The following is a 23524-nucleotide window of genomic DNA, read 5'->3' on the forward strand; positions in this document are numbered from 1 at the left end:
CATTTTTTAAAGATTTTCACTATTGTAATCTTCGGTAACTGAATTGTCATCATGGGAGATATCATTAGCCCATGTCTATATTTGTGTATTTTTTCATTCGCTAGATGTACGCATTGGCTGCCTCAAACCGGTTTTAAAATAGCCATTTTGTGATGTCAGTGCTAGTGCACGTAGTTCCATCACTAATGAATTTCTGTTCAACATTATGTCAGTGTTGTCAAGCGAATGATTCCGTGAATAATGTGTGATATTAAATTATACTATAATTTTGAAGGATTCAATACGAAAAATGTTCTGTGTAGGTAGGTAGGTACTATAGTTTTTTCAAAATACTATTTTTTTAAATTTTTTATTAAAAACAGCATTGTAAAAATATAACAACAGTTTCCCATGAAAAATTGAAAACTATTTGACATACAAGTGTAGACAGTTAATGCAGTACGTTCCACACATTCAACCTAAAGTATGCACAAAACTACTTGGTGATAAAACCAGAATTAAAAAGTAGAAGCTGAAGTGAACAAATTAATGTAGACATAGCTACATTTCTTTTCTTCAAGTGAAGGGCTTGTTTTCAGTGTTCATTCTTGCGAGAACGCACTCGATAATAAAAATTACTACTGTCAGAATAATATCAGGCATTACTCATTTACCAGTAAAATATAAATTAATGTTGTAGGTATAGTTTTTATAATATAGCACTAAGTATCTAGATTCTAGAAGGACTAATAATTATTGTGCGAATAGTAAATGATTTAAAAATCAAGATCAGCAAATAGCGTAGTTAGATATGGCAGAGGCTAAAGTTTATTTTTTATCATTTAGAACAGCATGAATACAATTAATTATACAAATTTTGGAATTAGGTACATCACCATATGGCCGTTTGTTATTTGGAACCTGATCCTCCAGAAATTTTATCGGTTCGAATAGAAATAAATGATTCGTTATACAGCATTTTGCTTTGATACAAAATTCCAAGACGTAGCTTGGTGATAGTATATGATTAGTATATTGCAGTAACATGATAGTAAAGTTCTAATCATATGACTTCCATAATATGTTCTGATATAATAAATTTTTATATTAACTATTCACTAATGAAACATACAATGTACAGCGCAATTTTCACATGACATTTTAATTCTCTCGAATAATTCATAATATTTTTTATATAATATATAGTATAATAATATATGCAGGTACCTAGTTAAGAGTGGTAATGTGTCCAAATGTGAAATCATGGGTCCCGGGTTTAAATCCTGAGTATGGAAAATTACCATTTTATTTTTCAATGTATGTTTGGACTCAGAGCACGGACCTAATAGGTTGAGCAAATGGCTATCAGTTTCTCATAAAAAAAGATTGTTAAAATCCTCTATGTAAGGCGGAATATCATAGAGCCACTACATAAAAAAATGTATTTTGTTATAAATTGTTTGTACAATAAAACCTGCATTTCCATGTTTTCACTGAGTAAATTCTTATTTTTTTAAATCCTACCATCTTGCCATTCCATTCATACCACCATTTTTTTGATTATTCCATTTACTAACTGTTCCTGTAGTGCTGACTAGACTATCTCTTATGGAGCCTCCGGTTATATTGATAAGTAGAGTATGTGTTGTCTGATTGGATCTGTGTGGCAAATAAGATTATTGGACAGTGCGAATGAACTTCATGGAATTAAACTTTTCGACATTGATTTATTCCCACTGATTATATATGTTACAATATTGCAGTATGATGCTTGTGGACAGTGGGGTAAATTATTAAAAATAGGAATCTTATACTCCGTGTGCACTACAAACACAGCCACGTATGTGTATGGCTACTACCCAACCCAACACAAAGGTTAAGCGCAATGCAGTAAATGAATTTTAGTCTAAAATTCAGATAAGCATCTTGAGTCTGCTTATCAGAGAATGGTAAGTCCAAAGTAATCAAAAATGGGCATTTACGGGTCCTGCAAAAAAATAACACATTAAGTTATATAAATATGTTAATGATTTTTGTTTTTTTACTATCGAATACGAGGGTGGTGACACGAACAAAAACGCCGACCTTCAGTTAGTGTTTATGGCAGAGTATGGTTTAACGACATAACTATACAAATCTAGCCTTGTAGTCAATTCTACTTCTCAATAGCCGTGCGACAACCTCACGACGAGGTACAAACAGAATATATAAGTCCCATGGTCCTAAACTATGGAAGAATCAAGAATGAAATGGTCAAAAAGACTATGAACAGGTAACCACTAGCGTAATCGTTTAGTAACAGGAAGTAAAATGTATGTTGTTAACCTTTTCTTTGTAAATGTAATAAAATTTTACGTAAAAAATTTCGCCTTTAAGAATCGAGACTGCTAAAGTGTAATTGGAACGCTGTGACCACAGGCCTCGAGATGACACGTCGCGTAGATTTGGCGCGATGTTATTTTGGAAATAATTTCCGGGAAATCTCCATTAAACTTAGAAAATAAGTTATGGGAGAGATTGTTTACGTAAAATTTAGCAAGTACATGCTTCAATAACTTTTATAGCAATAATGGAAATGTATGAGAATTGAAAAAGAAAATTGAATATTTATAAATTTATATACTGTATAATTATGAATAAAGAATTTTAATACTAATTTTATCAATACAAGATAGGAGCTAACTACCGTTATAAAAATACTGTAAACGCGTATCTATATCTATAGACGCGTAATTATAATTATAGATTTTGTTAATGCTATAACTCGCTAACTATAATGAATATTGTAAAAGTAACAATTGGAAAAACTTAAGATTCTGGTATAGATGGGTTTCTACCCATAAACAATAATAAATCTTAATTGCCTCCTAAGTAATAAAAGAATCAAATACTACAACTAAAAACACAAATTGACGCGTGACCTTGAACCTTAACTGAATTCTGTTCGACTAGAATTTACGGCCCGGCTGTGTTGAGTTGCCAGATAAAAATAGATTCAAGGTTACGTTTAGATTACTATGGAAAGGCCACTATTAAAGACTAAATAAATTTGTAGTCGCTTGTAAATAACATCTTGTTAGGATTAAGCATTTATATATTTAAGTTGAAATGTTAAGTATAATATTATAGTATTTTCACGTAATAATGTTCGTCCGAAAGGTAAATATCGAATGAAACGTTTTCTGCGGCTCCAAATAGTTTTATTAAAACTTAGTAAAATTCTATTGGCCTAAAAAGGCCAAGAGTGGTGGAAAGGACTAGTACGTGGGTGTCAACCTTTCATTTTGACATTTTAAATTTAAAGACTGCCATTCCCTTATTTAGTACCCGAATACCTATTCCGATACCTCGTTGGAAAGCTAGAAACTTTCCCCTTCGTTCGAACACGAAAAATCATATAAAATCAACTATTTTGCTTACGTCACCGTAACAACGCAATTGAGAAACTTGTTCTAGAGGGTGTTTAAAACATCCCTATTAAGACTTTATTTTGTGAAAATAAGGTAGAGTAATTTTAACCCGATTTAATTAGAAGATATCTCTATTAGAAAGTTGCCAGGAACGGGAGATATACGTAAATTTATCCCGTGAGAGAAAGATATACATCTGCTATCCCTTACGGACTGTTTCCTGTTAAACCTCTATCCGAAGGGTATAAAAGACGACCACTTTTCCCGTAAAATTATTAGTTTCTACACTTCTCACCAGCGATCTCCTACTAAGCAGCAGTCCTTCCGCGGATACGAGACACGGTTCTCAGTAACATTCGTGAAATTTACCTACAATAAGTCCCCATCGACGGGCAAAAAGTAACGCGAATATCTCGTATCTGCCGGTCGTGACGTGTGCCGCAAAACGTAGCGCGAATAACACGTATCTGTCGGTAGTGACGTCGGCCGCTAAAACGTAGCTCGAATACCACGTATCTGTCGATAGTAACGCGCTCGCGGAGTAATTTCATTTTTCATTACTCATCATACGAGGTGACGTAATCGGGATAAATTACGTGATCGGATTTGTTTTATAAAAACAAATTAATAAACTCAGTTTGTAATAATAAATTTTACAAATCTTTTTTCGGAATTATAAAATAAATTTTTGAAACTTTATTAAGTAAACATAATCATAAAATAAATTTTAGTAAACAAATTCATAAACATAAAAACAAATTTTAGTAAATAAATTTGTAAACATTAAGCAAACCTTTTGTAAACAAGTCTGTAAACACAAATAAATATTTGTAAATGTACTGTGAACATAAATAAACTTTATAAACAACAATAAAATAATTTCTATTCTTTTTTATAAACCTTATTGTGTGACCGTGAACTCTAGTACCTGAATAAATTCGGCACCACACCAGCTGAGAGTTTTATTCGGGAATTCAAAAGTTGTGATACTACAAAGGAGATCCACCTCTCCTAATTCATCACTAGTCTCCTCAGTGACGGCCCGGTAGCATTATTGAGCTAGCCGTGAGCCGGGTCATGTCAGTGGGTCAATAAGTCCTTAGAAAAGCCGACAGGTGGCGCGACTAGTACTGTAAGCGGTTTGTTTTCATGCAGCGGCACTACCGATTCAGTATGCTGCGAAGTTTCAATCAGATTGGTCGGGTTGTTGTGTGTTTCTCGTACATTTAAAAAAAAAAATTTGCTTGTTTACAAAAATGGAGAAAATTGAGTTTAGAGCTGTTATTAAACATTTTAATATAAAAGGGTTAACAGCAAAGGAAATAAAAAATGAGTTGGATTTAGTTCACGGCATATCTGCTCCTTCACTTGCAACTATTTATAACTGGTTAAATGAATTTAAACGTGGTCGTACATCAACAAAGGATGAAACACGCTCAGGACGTCCTGTAGAGGTGACTACACCAGAAATGATCAATAAAATCCACGATATGGTGTTAAGTGACCGAAGATTAAAGTTGAGTGAGATAATTGAGGTTACAGGGATCTCAAAAGGTAGCGTCATTTCTATTTTACATGACAAATTGGGCATGAAAAAAATTTCTGCAAGATGGGTGCCGCGTTTGCTCACAGTCGACAATAAACTCAATAGGGTGGTGGCCTCTAAAGCCCTGTTGTCGCTCATGCAACGCAATCCGGATGAATTTTTTCGTCGCTTTGTGACTGTAGATGAAACATGGATACACCACTATACTCCCGAGATGAAAGAACAGTCAAAGCAGTGGATTGCGAAAGGCGAACCATGTCCAAAGAAGGCGAAAACCGTAAAATCACCTGGTAAGGTTATGGCTACTGTATTATGGGATGCACGTGAAATTATTTTCGTTGACTATTTGGAAAAAGGAAAAACAATAACAGGGGATTATTATGCATCTTTATTGGACCAGCTAAAAAACAAAATTGAAGAAAAACGGCCTCATTTAAACAGGAAAAAAATCCTCTTTCATCAGTACAATGCCCGTGTTCACACATGTTTACGATCAATGGCTAAAATTGAAGAACTGAAGTTCGAATTGGTCGACCACCCACCGTATTCGCCAGATTTAGCCCCCAGTGACTTTTTCCTTTTCCCAAACTTAAAAAAATGGCTAAGTGGACAACGTTTTTTTTCAAATGAAGAAGTCATCGATCGGACAAATGCTTATTTTGAGGACCTTCCGAAAACTTATTTTTCTGACGGTTTAAAAAAAATTGAGAAACGTCTAACCAAGTGTATTGAGCTCCAAGGAGATTATGTTGAGAAATAAAAAAAAATTACAAAAATAAAAACTGTTTTAATGCTTTTTTCTAAGGAATTATTGACCCACCCTCGTACCTACCAAATGACAATATTAAAAAGTCTGATACCATAATAAAATTATCATTTATAGAATAAAAACTGCGTTATAGGATTAAATAATATGAAAGTAACATTTATTTAAAAAAAAAAACTGAATTTACAAAATATAATATTATCTCAAAATGTGTATATTTGTTAAGGGGGGGACATGCTCAGCGTAGGTCAAAATGGAGCTTTTGTTCTATTTTCAAAGCATGATCCTGGACATACCTTAAACGTTGTAGATAATCTATTTATATAATTTTGAAGCCTTATTATTCTTTATATTTATTTTAAACATTTGATGAGTGCATAAAGTATTTTTATTACATAAAATAGTATTCTTTTAAACCTCTCGCTCGAACCTCTTACCGAATTTTAACAATTCCTATTTTTGGGCACGATGTGTCGTAAGATTACTGAGAATGTATGGATACATCCAAATTAACCTTGCGCTTCCAAATGTGGCCACACAAGCGTGTCCTGTCTTACGTTCGACATTTAGGCTGCCTGACTTCATTATTTTAACAGACAATAATAATACAAAACAAAAATAATATCCTAATACAGTCAGCAATTCGTTACTTGTCTAAATTTCGATTGTTGCTTTACTTATTGTATACAATTTTATTGTTCACACTAGTAATTGAGTGTATAATATAAACCAATCAAATACACAAATTAGTGGGCAGATGAATAGTTTCGTGTAATTGCTATTTAAAGTCGACGATCGTTGCTGGTTGGGTCTACGAGTCTGCTGGTGTACTTAGGCTTTTACGCCAGGCCAGTCGGCAAAAATTAGTATCTTGCTTTAACAAATTCCCGTTTTATAACTTTTTTTTAAATTCTGACTTCCTTTGACTTTAAATTTTATAGTAGCTATTAAAATATAAAAATAATATCTTCCTTTCATTTGCAATAAGTATTTTTCTTATCCTCAGTCGTAATAAAGTTTTTATTGTCGGAACTTTTTCCGACCATGTCCGATCCTAATAGGTCAGAACTTTGCATAATGAAAATACTCATATTATCATAAATTGGTTACAAACTGAAGTATTGATTTAAAAAAATACTCTGGGCATTTTATGTTACCTTCATCTATGTCAGTCTATGCTCTTTGGGATGTAGGTATTACTTAATTATTTTTGGTTGAAAAAAAATGCAGTACATAGTAGGTAGGTACCTACCTACTAGATAAATTCCACTCTCGGTAATGAGTGTTGACAATCATAGTATAATAAATATAGTAGGTACTTCTTTTGGACCGCATACTATGTACGATATTAAAAGTAAGTAGGTATGTATTTTGAATAGGTATCGGAAAAAATGTATTTTTTTATCTAAAGATTTAATTTCAACATTAAAAAATATGTCAAATTCGCCAGTAAGCATTTTTGGTTGAAGTAGGTACCTAAATAAAAAAGAGCCCCGTAATTTGTCAAATTCTCGGTTTTTTTGTGGGTAACAAAAAACCTACACAATAATCTAAAACAAAATGACAGTGCGTAGGTACCTACATGCTATAATTTTTGCTGTACTATAACTTCTTGGACCGCATACTATAATTAATTTGATAACAAAAAGATGCAGCACTGTCTCATACTGTCCAACAAGTTCTTAGCTACATGTTAAAACTGAACTAACAAGGTCCTCCCATTTTTAACCGCACTTCGATTGAAGCGCCTTCCGGAATGCGTCAGTGACATTGAGCTACTTTACGAGCTGCTTGTTGGCGAATTTACAATCTGCCTGTAAAGTCGCCCAGTGTCATCATCGAACAAGCTAACAAGCAGATTGTAAACAATCTACCGAGAAAAGTTGAAAGACGGTCAACTTTACACGCCGGCGTGTGGGCCATTGCGTCTGCGCAGTAGAGCGTAGTAGCGACCTCCCGGTAAAAAACGAACTACGTTCTGTCAAAATAGTCGCTAGCTTGTTGGCTTCTCAGTGAATGGAAAGTATTGTGTGTCATCATCACAATCGCAGTAGCTGAATCGCCCGCTTTTAAATTCGCCAACAAGCAGCTCAATTATTATTCGAAGACAACCATAGACAGTGTTGCCAACTGTACTATAATTATTGTAGTATTTTTGTACTATAATTTTGGTCCGCGTACTATTTACGATATTACAAAGGTAGGTATATCACGCCCAAAATACTATAATATCGGACATCAGACAAAATACCAAAAAAGTAGGTACCTACTAAAATTTCGTTTTTTCCGTACCTACTATAATTTCGTGAAATGTACTAAAATTTTACAATAGAAGCAAATTTGGCGAACCAAGAAAAAAGAGGTAACAACAGTCTGATTTGGGTTTAATTTAATTTATTGAATTTGCCAGCAAACATTTTTGGTCAGAAGAGGTACCTAAATAAAAAAGGCCTCAGAATTTCTCAAATTCTCCGTTATTTTTATTGTGAAAAAAAAATCTTATACATTTTCAACAGATGACAAGGCGTTTGGCGGTGACGAGGAGATGGCAACACTGACCATAGATAATAATAATATGTGACAACAACTGACAAACGGTTAACGAACGTCAAAACCGAACTAGCCGTGTGGCGGCGTATTACTCATACTTGAAAATATATCTTTTGCTATTTTAAGTTAACTATATTAGACACAATGTCTCACCAAACAGGAATACGAGGTAATACAATAAATTGGCAATGACTTTTTGTAATCAATATCTGTCAATTCCCTGTACATCACCCATATAAATGATGGTACGGTATGATATTTTCCAGGGAACGACGGACTCGCGAAATTCTTTGGTAATTGCAACAGTGGGAAAACTAGAGCTATGAAAATTGTGATAGAAAATGGTAAGTAACTAATGATTCTATGTAATAGTACCATATTATATAAAATGGCGAAGTGTAAAATTTAAAGAATATCATTTACATGGTACATCAACTACAGGCTTCAGTTTTATCGTCTGCCATGAGCCAAATTAATTCTTGGTACATTTCAGATTTCAAAATTGGTACATATAAATATTTTCGGTAAAGCTGTATTAATCCATATCGTTTTTGTGATCCGACGGCAACCAACACAACACAACCTACTTATGTTTGAGTTACGGTGGGTTGTGTTAGGTTTTAGTTTGGTTTTTGATCTCAAAAGACCACAATCATAAAAACGATATGGAATACTATATAATTACCAGAATAAGCTTTATAAATAATGCAAATCGACATGTCGATCATTAATGTTGAATGCCCTCGATTGAGTTGTCGAATAAGACAGCGTCATCGGCATATTCCAGGTCGCATAGCTTCACCGTGGGGGTAATAGGTATGCCTCGGTCAGGTGGTATTGACTTCCGTAGTATGAAGTCAAAGAGGATGATGAAGAGAAACGGAGCAAGGACACAACCCTCTCTGACTCCGGTCGTGACCCCGATCCATTCCTTGATAGTGTCACCAATTCTGACGCCAGATGGAGGGGCGGTGCGGACTGTTGAAGGCCTTCTCATAATCCACAAAGCTAACAACAATCTAACTACCGATTCACACTTTTAACAGTGAAAAAAATATTGGACATCAGCTAAATATATTAAAAAATTGAAATATGGTAAATATACATTCATAACCGATTAATTTTCTGTATGATGAAACATTTTTAATAATTTAATTGACATTTATGCGGTAGAAATTAATTACTTATAATGGTTTTTAAACATTTTTATTTGTGAATTCTAAGATATTTCATTTATTTATTATAACTATTTCGGGCCACGAACCCATATTCAGAACCATACTAAGATCACTTATTGTTGTTCTGATGATTGGTTCATAGCCCAAAACATCTGTCAATATAAATAACTTCAACAATTTCAAAACTGAAAGTAGGTATGTATACATACTTTACCTACCAAAATTAAATTACTTGCCATTAAAAAAATGAAAGTCTTATTAAAAATTGAATGTAGGTATACATACATTGATTTATTAAAAAACTATCATCGTTAATCCTACATTTTAACTATTTCAAAATTAAAAGTAAATATACTTAATATATAATAACATTATCAATGAATTATTTAACCCTTTATAGGACAACTTTTTTTTAAAGATATGAGTTTAATTATTTCTTTATGTACCTATTCTATATTCATTTTGATGAACAGAAAAAATATTTTTTTTTTTGAAAAATATACTTATAGCTTTTTCGTAATTATCGATTTGACGGGTGTCCATTTAGGTAAGTTTTTTAGGAAAAAAATATAATTTCATTTATTTCTGTTACAATAATAATTCCTTTTTTCATTTTATAGAAGTTTCTCAAAATAATAAACATTTCTAATGGTACGTTTACATTTGACACTTATATTGTCATATTTATGTATGACACCATATTCACTAAGTGTAAACAGTAATTATATTTGTAACAGCCACTTATTTTGCGTGTGTCGACACTCACCTGTCACTTATTCAATCTACTTATATACGAAAATGTAAACACCGCGTATTCGACAATTCCGAACTTGCAGCGATATATCACCGAAGTTGGACCACCGTCTACTTTTATGTCAAGTATCTGACACATTATTCGTAGTTTGACAGGTAGTGAATTGCATAGGTATATTTCTAAAACAACGGACAATCAATTATCATACACCATGAATGTATGCCCAACGTTTACGTTAATAAATGTACTGTAGCGATCTGTCAAAAATCATAGACAGTGAGAAATAAATCGGATGTGCCGTGTTCTATGGATTTTGTTCGAAAATAAAATATCGCTTGTTCTCGGCACATCCGATTAATTCTGATGCACTCTGTGAAGAAAACATGCCCTTCAAATGGTATTGCCTAATTCATTTTGGCCCACGCCTGCACTCGTATTACGATAATATTATATTGAATATGCAATGACGATCAAGTGCTAGATATCGCAATGTTACTGTTAATCGTTCTTCTACACTTATGGCATTTCTGAATTATGTGTCTTGTTTTTTGGCAAAAGGTCCAATCTTGCAAACTAAAGTTCACAAATTGAGTTGGATCTTCGATTTGAAACTCTGACATTAAACGGAAGGCACCTAGTTCTTCTCGTCGCTGAATCCATTCCCGCACCCATCTAGACCATTTTTTCCTCCTTTTTGTTGCCAAAAGACTTAAAATAATAACACTCGCTGCTTTCTTTTTTAACATTTCCATATTGACAACTGACATAACGTTTTTGAGAAGTATACGAAATAAGTGTCCGAATATGTCACAATACCATATGTAAACACCGCATATATTTATTCCAAATGTTGCCATTGAATAAAGTGTAGAGACTTTATTTCAACGAGAAGTATACGAGAATTTTATGTCAGATCCATGCAGGTGTAAAAAGTAAGTGAAATTTTATGTCAGACACATAAAATAAGTATAACGGTATAAGTGTCAGATGTAAACGTACCATAAGGCCTTGTCGGCTTTTTCTTTTGTTCAGATAATTGGTACGGCATAAAACACGGTATGCAAAGGGATACTTTGCAATTTGTTACTGAGCTTCGTACCACTTTCAGCGTAGTGCTGCAATAACCACATCTATGAAGTGTACATTTTTCAGGATAATGATTTGAATTGATATCGTCAGAAAATGAAGGTCGACCAACCCTTTTTCGTGAAATAAAAGATCCTATCAGCTGATCAGCCAACTTGTTTCTAAAGTGATGATGTGTAATAGATTTTTTTTCATTATCCAACACAGCTTGGTATTCTGTAATTCCTTCAAATAATCTCAGGAATGCGTCTTCACCCATGTCTTCAAGGTCTTTCACACTAAAACCTCCGCTTCTCCCATTTTCCATCCTCAGGCAATATAAAAAAAAAAATGTTCTGCAATATAGGCTTCTACTTAAACATATAACATTATATAACTATTTTATCTCATTCTGAGATAGGTATGCATTTCAAAAAATTATTACAGTTTGAATGAAAACAAAAATAATTATTTTTACCGGTAATGTTTATGGAAATCATTTTTTCAAAGAATGCCACATATCATCAAATAACTCAATAGCGGGAAATTATCCACAAAAAATAAGTAATAGTTGTAAAACTCCACTATATTATTATATGAATTTTAGATGTATTATAGTTAAGAAATTATGTTTAGTATCTATATTTTGATAATCAAAAAGGGCCCAAATTATAGAATTTGAGGTTAGATTCTAGACATGACACTCAATAATTTGATATTATTTTACTATTACACATACAATTTAGAGGTGAAATACAAAAAACTATATAATTATATGTGTAGTATAAATGTACTTACTTTGTTTTCAGCAAACAAGTCACGATTTTCGAAAAACAAGAACTTAAAAACACTGTCGAAAAACTGGCAGCTATCATGTCGCTAAATGGACGCCGGTCAGATAACTGACCAGGACGCATTTTTCGTAATCTACTCAATATGTGCGAATTTTAGGGCTATTGATTAGATTCAAGACGTCTGTGTGTTATCTGAGAATGATTAAAATCCATTAGGGTGTTTATAACTTATAAAATTAAAGAAATATAGACCTTAATGTTGCCGGTCTCAAAACTATCCGTTTTTGGCTTATGACCTATAAAGGGTTAAAAAAATAACGTGTGACAACCCTCGGTTTAACTCCCATTTCGTGTTACTTGCTGCTTGTACCTACCTATAATATATTTAATCTCTAACAGGAATTCTCAAACATTTAGCTGGTTAAAAATACACATAGTTTGTAGGTAAGTACTATAATATACATACTCCAATGCCAAGATTCATTGAATGTCACCAATAATTATTAAGCATTATACTACATGGGATGGACAACCTTTAAATCTGACTTTTCTGTCAAATTTTATCCAAAAATTTGAAATAAAAATTAAATTTCTTGTTTCCCTGATTTTTTTATTTCATTAGGTTGAGAAAATAGCTGACGACCATTTCTTGTAAAAAACTGATAAAACAACTGTCGCTCTATGTGAGGTTGCTTTGGAAGTTTACCCTTCAAATATAACCTCCACTAATCAATCGAAGAGGTCCATAAATTATCTTCCAGTTAGCACACGTTTAAGCATTTCTTCTTATTATCTGTAGATCAAAACTACTTCAAAAATGTATGAAAATTAGTTAAATAAAGTATATAGGTATATACTGGTAGTCCCAGAAGTACCCGACCTGACGTATAGATAGCAGTTGTTGTTTAAAAATAATGACCATGATAGAAAGTACCAACCTTATAAAGCCTATGTTTGAAGTTTGACGACGCTACGTTGTTCAGTAATTATTTGTCAGCCATCAACATTGAACGCTCTCAGTGAATTTGTAAACATGGAAAAAATTGGTCATAGTTATGTGATACAATACTTTCATTTGAAAGGCTTCAGTCCAACCAATATCAAAGCGGTGCTAGATTCTACTCTGGGGGCAATGACATATGAAATGGACAACTCACTTCATACCCGGTGCGCGCGAGAAATTGTACATGAAAGTCATTCACAGATGTATAGGCAGATGTCACGTGACCATATGAATATGTGTATTAAATAAGGCTCTAAGTACCAAAAAGTAGTATTGCCTGTAGTTACAAAATACCGAGTCAGTGCAATAAAATTTCATGAAGCAGACCTTTTGAAAAATGTAGTTTTACAGTGTGAAGCAATCACGGCAGCTTCTATAATTTTAGGTATTAAGAACTCGAAAGTATCAACACACCATCGTCAGCTATTTTATATTGAATGCCATTGACCACTGCAGTGCTAATTACACCATTATAAATAAAACACGCCAACGGACTTACAACGTCGACAGGTTTAATTATTTTGCTGTATTTTTTTGACTTGCTTGAGGCACTTAGACTATAGTTGAAGTTATTGGCGTTGGTATGTAGAACATTTTTCTATAAAAATGTCAGTTTTTATTTTTTTGGTACTTAGCGCCTTAATTAATACACGTATTCATATGACGTATCCGTTTCCATTATGCGATACAAGCTTCGAGAATTTATAGTAATATAACCTTTATTGTAATGGCGTATTAGTGTCATGACTCATTGCGTTAGAAACAGATTCTCGGTTACTTACGACTTCTCGGAGATTAGACGCAAGTGAGCCCAGCGAATCACAGGCGACTGACTGTCCAATGGTTCCTGTCATTCAATTGTATTGAATAAACATTCATCAATATCTTAAAATGGCATTTTATAAATAATAAATAATACTAACACATGAAAAGTGATATCCCATCTTTCTTGGAGTGTTTAGTAGATTTTTTTACAATTTTTAACTAGGCACATTGGCATTTTGTAACACAATAATAACGGTGGAGTCGAAACCTGACAGTCAGAAATTTTGTACGGGCAGACCCAGCGGTGTCGCCAGACCGCTTACAAGCAGAATGTTCATTTGAGCGTAGGATACCGTTATTAAAATATGAATTTCGCCATCCGGCAGACCCGACACAAAGTGAGTGTCATTTTATTTTCTAGATGCTTCGTCCATATTAATGTCATTGTCTGGGGGTGTCTGCTCCTTTGTTTACAACAGTAACATATTGGGTGGCCGAGTTTAAACAAGCTCGGACGAGCTGCCAAGACGAACATCACAGTGGTCGACCAAATGAGGTGACCACACCAGAAATGGTGATCAAAATCCACAAAATGGTATTGGATGAACGTTGACTGATATTGCGCGAGCTAGCAGACACGGTAGGCATTATAAAAAGTGCTGTACATCACATATTGACTGAAAATTTGGAGATGAGAAAGCTGTGCGCAAGGTGGGTGCCGCGATTACTCACAATGGAACAAAAACAGCATCGTGAGGATGTTTCAATCGAGTGTTTGGCGAAGTTTCACAGCAATAAAGAAGAGTTTTTGCGTCTATTCATAACCACGGATGAAACATGGGTCCATCACTTCACACCTGAGATGAAAGAACAGTCAAAAAAATCGACTGAAAGGGGAGAATCGGCTCCAAAGAAGGCGAAGACAGTTCCATCTGCAGGCAAGGTCATGGCGTCAGTTTTTTGGGATGTGCGTGGGATTATCTTCAGAAAAGAAAATCAATCAACGGCGTGTATTATTCAAACTTATTGCAGCGTTTGTGTGATGAAATCAAGAAAAAACAACCGCATTCGGCGAAAAAGAAAGTTTCGTTTCACCAGGACAATTCATCAGTTCATACATCCGTTATCGCGATGGCCAAAATCAATGAATTAAAGTTCGAATTGCTTCCTCACGCACCCTATTCAACAGATTTAACCCCCTCGGATTATTTTCTGTTTCCAAACTTGAAAAAATGGGTTGGTGGTAAAAGATTTGCCAACAATGAAGAGGTGGAGTCTGCGGTTGATGGCTATTTTGAGGAGCTCGACAATTCTCACTATAAACAGGGTATCGAAGCTATTGAAAATCGGTGGGAAAAGTGTATCGACCTAAAAGGAGACTACGTAGAGAAAAAAAAATATTTTTTCCCAAATTTTTTATGTTTTCTTTGTTAGGTCGGGTACTTCTGGGACTACCCTCTTAAGTATAAATAATTCTTTTGTTCAATAATTATGCTGCTTTCACCAACATAATTAATTGTATTATGTATTCAGCAGTGTACAGTCTATAATTCATGGCACCTATGATCTCATGTTTTGAATAATATTATTATTTTAATAAAATCTATTGCTTATTATTATGCGTACTTTGCATTAGGAAATAGTGCTTTTATAGTAGGTAGGTTATTAATCTTTGAAGAAGCTACTTATGTCAATTATATACCTAATAATAATAATATCACATTGTTAAATACTATAATGTCAACAGAACTGCCGATGTATTTTACAAACCGTAGCCACACGGGCGCTGTGTCGCGAAACAGCTGTATTCCGACTGCGAGCGGAAGTGAGAACGCACCATTGTTGCGTACTCACTCCCACTCGCAGTCGGAATACAGCAGTCTCGCGACGCAATGCATGCGCAGCACCCGTGTGGCTTCGCTCTAATATGAATACAATATGTATGTACCTATATCACAATAAACACTTAAATTACAATTTACATATAAGGTAACTCTTGCAATGATAAAATTTAAAAGAGAAAAACACAATTAATAATGGAGCATTGCGATATTAGACGGCTTGACATTAGACAACCTGTCAAAAAAGTAAGATGACCGGGCGCCGGCAACAAACAAAACTCTGGCGGGAATCGGAAAAACCTCCACTGTTTTTAGGTGGAGTTGTATATTAATGAAAGCAAATGTAAAATTTACAAAAATGTATTCAAATTTATTTATTTTACATATAATTGTTTGTAATTGTTTACATATTCTTTTCTTTATTCTTAAATAGTATTTTAAATAGGTCAACAGTGAGTTAATCTGTGAATTTCACTAAATCATTTGGTACTGTTCGGTTATACCGGAGGCAGCGGAAAACGCATTTTGAAAATAGTCGATAAACTGGATGGTACCAATCATTTTTCTTTCGACCATGTCCGATCCTAGTAGGATCATATGGGCCTCCACAGAGTGGAGGTTTGTATTAACAGATTTTTATTTTTACGAGAAATGGATGTCAGCCACTTGCTCAATCTATTAGGTCCATACTCTGACTCATACACAAATTGAAAAACAATATGTGTACTTGTCAGACCCAGGATTCGAACCTGGGACCCTCGACTCAATAGGCCGGCGTTTAAGCCACACGGCCATCGTGGGTGTAAATGACTAAATCATAGGTCTCCAAAATTGTAATGAGGAATAATTACCATCAGGTTTTTGTATTTTTTCAGAGGAACTTACTCTTGAGCGGGATGTCGGTTGTTTAACCACATGGGATAAAGATTTTGATAAAACCGTTTTGTCGATGGTTGAAGACGATCAACCATGCTTTATCATTTATAGGTGATTCTTAATTGTTGTCTTAACCATTGTTTTGCGTTTGCCCCAAATATTCTTTTATTTGGATTGAGTGAGATTATACAAAAGTTTAATGAAAATTTGTGCACATTTTTATTTTCAGACTCGATACTAAAAATGCCCTCGGATATGAGTGGCTTTTCATTAGCTGGTCACCTGACACTGCGGCTGTTAGGCAAAAAATGCTGTATGCATCAACAAAGGCCACCTTGAAACAAGAATTTGGCTCTGCGCATATCAAAGATGACTTCTTCTGCAATGTCAAAGTAATTACAAAATTACATATATCTAGAGTTGGGTTTCGGGAATTCTCGAGATTTTCAATCCCGAATCTCGAGATTTGAAATTTTTAACATTTCGGCAAATCCTGGATCTCGAGAATCTTTTCTCGGGAATCGGAATTTCTTTATTATCAAATATTAATTGAAAAACGATTTTTCTATATGAAAAAAGTAGACGGAAAACATAAAACGTTCACAGACTGATCGGGGCATTTAACACAATTAAGCCAACTTCGACTCAAAATGAGCGCAACTTTTCAAGGTCAGGGAATTTTGTGTCTCAAAAACGTACGCGATTGTCAGACGCAGCGATTGACAGTCTGTGTTTTTTGAAATTCAATTTCAATAAGTAATGTTTTCAATTATTTTTGTTTTCCTACTTCTATTTGTTTGTCTTCATACATAAATAAAAAAAAATCATATTTTTTTAGAATTTGTCTGTTTTTACACCGATGTTAGGATTTTTACAGGTTTTTTTTTAATTTACCGATATCTCGAGAATTCTTTTCTGGAAATCTCGTATAGATTTTCTCGGGAAATACCTCTACGTATATCCTAATACACCAGATGAATAGTAAAATCTTTATAACTGTAGTGATGGTTGTACATGAAGTGATTGTTTTGTTTTTATTGTAGGCTGATGCAACATTGTCAGGTTTCAAACGGCACCTTAAAGATGTGAGCGCACCGGCACCACTAACTGATAGAGAAGAAGCTTTATCTGCGCTCAGTATTCAAGATACTCACACTGATTTCAGCACCGAGTCCAGGTATACTTTCACCCTAACCGTCGGCACCTCATTTTTAGGCTGGGCTGGAGCCCACATATTATAATATTCTTATACAGTTACTTAATAAGTAACAGATATCTTTTTTTTACCATGTGTGATCCTAAGAAGACCATATGGGCGTCCGGGCGTCCACAGAGTGGAGGTTGTGTTCACATATTTTTGTTTTTATGAGAAATATATTTTAGCCACTTGCTCAACCTATTAGGTCGCATACTCTGGTCCAAACACACATTGAAAAACAACATGTTAATTTGCTTTGCTTTGAACCTTTAAATATTTATTTGCATTAACCCTTAACACTCGAGTGCCGCCAAATCGGCGGCATTACAAGTTTCCCGTATTACTCGAGTGCCGCCGTAGCGGCGGCACGCTTATAAAATCATTTTTTGTAATATTTTCAGAATTTTTTATAATGCGATTTCAATCAAGTTAGAATGAATAATAATAGGTTATTACATTTATCTGAGAAAGAAGTCGGCAAAAGAATACTGCGTGCGTAATTTCAACATAGTATTTTTATCGGAATCTTCTCTTTTTATTCGTAGGTCGTCGCTTTGCAAGCAATGTTTTTTTGTCACATAAATTTTATTTATTGAACGTTCCCAGACTAGAGTGAAGTGTTTGTGACGCATGATTTTGAAGTGTGTTTATATTTTTTATTGGTTCTCGCTTGCGCAGGGGCGTCTCGTATAGTTTACAGTTTTATATTTGAATAGACTGTTTTTGATGACAATACTTACTAGTATATTATGCCGATTCGGAACCTACATAATGTGAAATACTCTAATGAGTCAAATGAAAATTATTACGTATCGATTTATTATTTTTTGAGAAATCTTTTGATAATGTGTACCGCACTGGGATTGAGTTGTTATGAGCCCGAAACTAATTTAGGAAATTTACGAGACAGCCGCTTATATTACAAGTGTATTTGAAGGCAATTCATTTGTGTCATATTTACAGTCATGACTCATAACTATATGTTTGGACGATTTACATAGCCACTTCTCTACATACCGCTATTTCATTACGATTCTGTGATAAGCCAGGATTACATATTATTGGAGATTGCTTTGTGAAATACCACACAATGAAGAATTATAAATAAACTAAAAATAAGTACAGTATATTCAATATAAATCTATTTTACAGAATAAAAAAAAAATTTTCTTTTTTACATTTTTGTCATCAATTAAATGTTTTATATTGAAATTATGCTTTGTACGGAAAAAAGTCTCGAGTGGGTGGTATGTACCTATAAAAAAAATCTCGAGTGGAAAAGGTTAATTCTCATAAACTTTACAATTATTTGCCTGTCTATTGTCATCCATAATGACAATATAGGAATGTGAAATGTGTCACTAAGTTTCAAAACCCGCTATAACACCTTTTCATTTTTTGAGAAAATCAATAAAAACTTCTCAGTTTATGGATAAAGGGATTATCAATGTTTTTAATTTTGATGGCGCGTGATAGGATGAAAAAGGGTTACATATTTTTATTAAGTTGTTGCTACAAAAATGTTGTTTTCTCGACACCAAAATATATTTTAAAAATAAAAATAAAACAAAAAATTTTAACGTTTTATTCATTTAAAATTAGTATTATAAGTAGGTAGATATTCTAAAATAGCAGTTTAAAATGAAAAAAAACATTGTCACCGTGCCATTACATAAATACAAATTTAGGGGAAAACTTTAATACGTAATAAAAAATTAGGAAACATTAAAAATTATTAAAATTGTTACAATTTTTCATTGTTCAGTAAAAATAATTCAATTAAAAATACAATGCAATTTACATAAAAACAATGTATGTATAGCATATTTTTTCGTAGCGGACTTTGAAAGAGGCAATAAAATTTTCATGTAGAGATTTAAATAACGAATCCATTGATATATTATATATCTCAATTATTTCAAAAAGGTGTTATAGCGAGTTTTCAAACACAAATAATAGAACATTCGCTCATGGAAGATATAAAAGAAGAATCTATATAAAAATTAATGTTTGATTGTCTGTCTGTCCCGTGTGCATTCCTATACCATTCATCCGATTGAGATGAAACTTTGGTGAGTTGTTGTGTGCACACCTGCGAAGGTTTCTGAATTAAAAAAACCATCTTCTTCATTCTATCTTCTTTTATTCGTATGCGTTCCTATACCATGTATCCTATTGCAATGAAACTTTGGTAAGTGGTGCACATGCCTGAGGTTTTTGAATTAGTACAACCATTTTACGATAGATGGCGCACGAATCGTTTCAATTGTATTTCATGTAGCTTCGCAGCAGTTCTTTTGTTTTCGGTGTCAGTGACATTTCAGTTTGAATGTGACATAACAAGTGATGTTAATTGTTAAATTCCAATTGCCGGTTGACATTAGATAATAAATATCACACACATTTTCTTTTCTTTTTCCAAGTGAATTTGTAATAGTCGTCACAATGCATTATTTACGCTCTCAAATCAATTATGCCACCTAAACGACAAGCGGTTGGTCGATCTACACCTCAAGCACGAAAGAAAAGAGTGACACGAGCTTCAGAAACAAACAAGCAACAGGAGATTAGACTGGAAATCGATCGAGCAAGCCCGTTCATCTGAAACAGATGAGCAACGGGAAATAAGACTGGAAAATTCATCGATACTGTAAGGAATCAAGACGAAGTTGTCAATTATCCCACTGAATTCACTTGATTTGCCAGGAATGCTGCCGCACGTTTTAACATTGAAAATTGGCGTTGGCCTATCACTCTTCTCCGAAACATAAATACACCACGACATTGCAACGGTACCAGGCTTTCAGTGAAAAATATGATGAAGAATATCATCGAAGCTACAATTTTAAATGGAAAATTTAAAGGAGATGTACTGTTGCCACGCATCCCAATGATTCCGACAGATATGCCAGTCGAATTCAAACGTCTGCAGTTTCCGGTGCGACTCGTATTTGCAATGACCATCAACAATCGCTACAAGTGTGTGGACTATATTTGGAAAATCCATGCTTCTCACATGGACAGCTGTGTGGCCTGCTCATGCGTTGGAAAACCTTCTGATTTATTCGTGAACGCACCAGACGGAAAAACAAAAAAAAATTGTGTATCCAAAAGCACTTCAATAAATAGACAAACACTTTCTTTCTTGAGTGGCATTGCAACGCATGCCGGGTCTCGCTAGTATATTATAAATAGTAACTATTGCAATGTACGATATTTGTACATAATGAAATAAATTGTCTGATATGTATGTGTACGTCACTATTTGCGGCTCCAACAGTTTCGATTACCACGGGCCACCACTGAGCATAACTAATGTAAATGATTTTGAAACAAAATTTTGTCAGTAAAGTTTGTTGAATCATATATTATGTATATTATTTACAGACAACAGACAATGAGTGGTGTCTCATTTCCGATGACAGAATCGTCAAAAAAAGCTCTAGAAGACATGGTGGTCGGTACCTACAACTATCTTCAATTTAGAATAGGTATGTATTTCAAATTTTTGTTGAATGTTGAATTTTTTTATACCATGTTTGATCATAAGAAGTTCATAGGGCCTCCGCGGAGTAGAGCTTGTATTAACATATTTTTGTTTTCATGAGAAATGGTTGTTAACCACTTGCTCAACCTATTAGGTTCATACTCTTATACAAACACACGTTGAAAAATGTGAATTTGCTACACCCAGGACCCACGACATTATAAGCCTGACGATGTTGAATATTACGTTGTAATTTTTTTTTTTAATAAATTATGTGCTTTCAGAACTTGAAGAAGAGAAAATTCATCTTTCAAAGTCAGCCAATATTTCACTTAGTGAATTACCCAAGCTTGTTCCGGCGGATGCCGCTCGGTATCATTTGTATTTGTTCAAACATACACACGAAGGTGACAGCTTGGACACCATTGGTAGGAAGGATATCACTTTACTATTGAAAATATTAATTAGTCTATTTCACCTTCATTATTTTTAATATAGATTTGAGATAGTCTTTTTGTTAGTATTTGTATATAAATGCACGTCTTAGTATTGCAATTATGTACAAATAATAAAATGACAATGAATTTGCAGATGACAGATTTACTAGAGTGATGATATTATCCACATATTTCTCTCCCTATGTCAGTCAGAAGGAATATTTCTGTAATTAAAACAATACTATTATAATATTATGATAATCAAAGAACTTGCTTGAACCTTCTGACATTAGACATTACAAAATCATTGTCAATTTGTATGGAATTGTAAGTAACATTATTTTTATATACTATTTGGCGGTAAGATGTATACGAATTTAACGATACGATTTCACAGCCTACAGAGGCTGCGGAAAAGACACACGGCAAACATCTCGCCCACAGTATCATTCATGAGAAATTTCCGCAATTGAAATATGAGTGGAATAAAGATATCATTTGTCGCGGATATAACCATTTTTGGAACATTTACGGCAACTTTGAATAAAGCTGCCAGTGCCGTCTTTTATCGAAGGTTTGTGACTGAAAAGCATTACATCTCCCCATCCCAGGCCAATCGTATCAGATCACCAATACCTTAACTGGACTTGGCATTGTCACTTGGAGGAATACCTATAGGTTTTGAAGTGTTCCAAGAGGTGATGAAGTTTGAGAAGGTGTTACATACTAATATCGGCATTGAAAGTGTTTTTTTTATTTTATTGTTTCAGTGTTTATTTACTCTATGCCTGGCTACAATTGCTCAATAAAAGAAAGAATGCTTTACTCAAGCTGCAAAGGACCATTTTTAGAAAGCATTCAGCAGACTGGATTAGATGTTGTGAAAAAGGTAATTATGAATATTTTTGTTTTTCATAAATACCTACATACTCTTTTTTTATATTATGAGATAGTTCTGAAAATGGTTTTAATCTTAATGCAGGTTAATGAGGCAATTAATTTGAATGAGCCTTTAATTACATACCTACCTATTTTTACATATTAAAAAAAGCTTACTTTTTTTGGAGTCGAAACCATAATAGATTTTGGCGCTGATCACATGTCATCTTTCTTTAGGTTGAAATAGATGAAGGGAGTGAGCTGACAGAAGAATTCTTACAGGAGGAAATACATCCGAAGAGAAATCTTCACCGTCCGGCATTCGCCAAGCCTAAAGGGCCGCCAAATCGAGGAGCAAAACGCATTACAAAGCCTCAATCGACCTAGTATATTATTCAAAAATAATAAGTCGATGTTTGTAATATATTGCTTTCTAAATACATTATTTAAATTATTGAAACCACTTATATCATATCCTATAGTCAGTATGGTATGTATACCTATACTTTTCATATCCACATAAGTATATTATTATACTTCGGAATCTGAGAAAGTGTATACAAATAAATCATTTTATTTTATTATGAAATTAATGTTAATTCCATGATGGGATGATTGTTTTAATTTCTCTGTAATTATAATTTTATACCGAATAGGCTATGAGTAGGTACCTACACTAATACTATTGCTCAAATTCCGCCCAAAATAAATATTGGCAATTAATAGATGTTGAAATTTGGATTTGATAAATAATTTCATAACGGAATATTCAACTTATTGCAAATTGTAATTCACCATAAATGATGTCACCGAGTATTATATTTGTATTTGTACAATTTACTGTTCCTATAGCGCCGGCTAGACGCTCATGCTTTACGACAAGTGTACCTGCGCAAACCGGTTTGTATTGTGAAACCCGTGCTTATGGACGGGAAAACGGAAGCGCACGCAAACCGAAAAGCGCTGTAAAAGTCTATACCGCGCAGGCAAGTCGCT

The 23524-nt window shown here is 33.9% G+C and overlaps 1 protein-coding gene across 1 annotated transcript; it reads left to right on the forward strand.

Moving 5' to 3' along the window:
* Positions 1–8261: 8261 nt before the first annotated feature.
* twf (twinfilin actin binding protein) lies at positions 8262–23044 on the forward strand. The gene is made up of 9 exons (XM_085952131.1): positions 8262–8420; positions 8518–8595; positions 16527–16638; positions 16757–16919; positions 17571–17704; positions 21113–21216; positions 21497–21640; positions 22420–22538; positions 22766–23044. Exons 1-9 carry the CDS (start codon positions 8396–8398, stop codon positions 22913–22915), a joined length of 1029 nt encoding a protein of 342 aa, XP_085808257.1. The 5' UTR covers positions 8262–8395; the 3' UTR covers positions 22916–23044.
* The last annotated feature ends 480 nt before the right edge of the window (positions 23045–23524 follow it).

The sequence above is a fragment of the Rhyacophila brunnea genome, unplaced genomic scaffold (assembly GCF_057557595.1).
Source record: "Rhyacophila brunnea isolate RB1 unplaced genomic scaffold, BYU_Rbru_1.0 scaffold_3, whole genome shotgun sequence".
Lineage (NCBI taxonomy): Eukaryota > Metazoa > Arthropoda > Insecta > Trichoptera > Rhyacophilidae > Rhyacophila > Rhyacophila brunnea.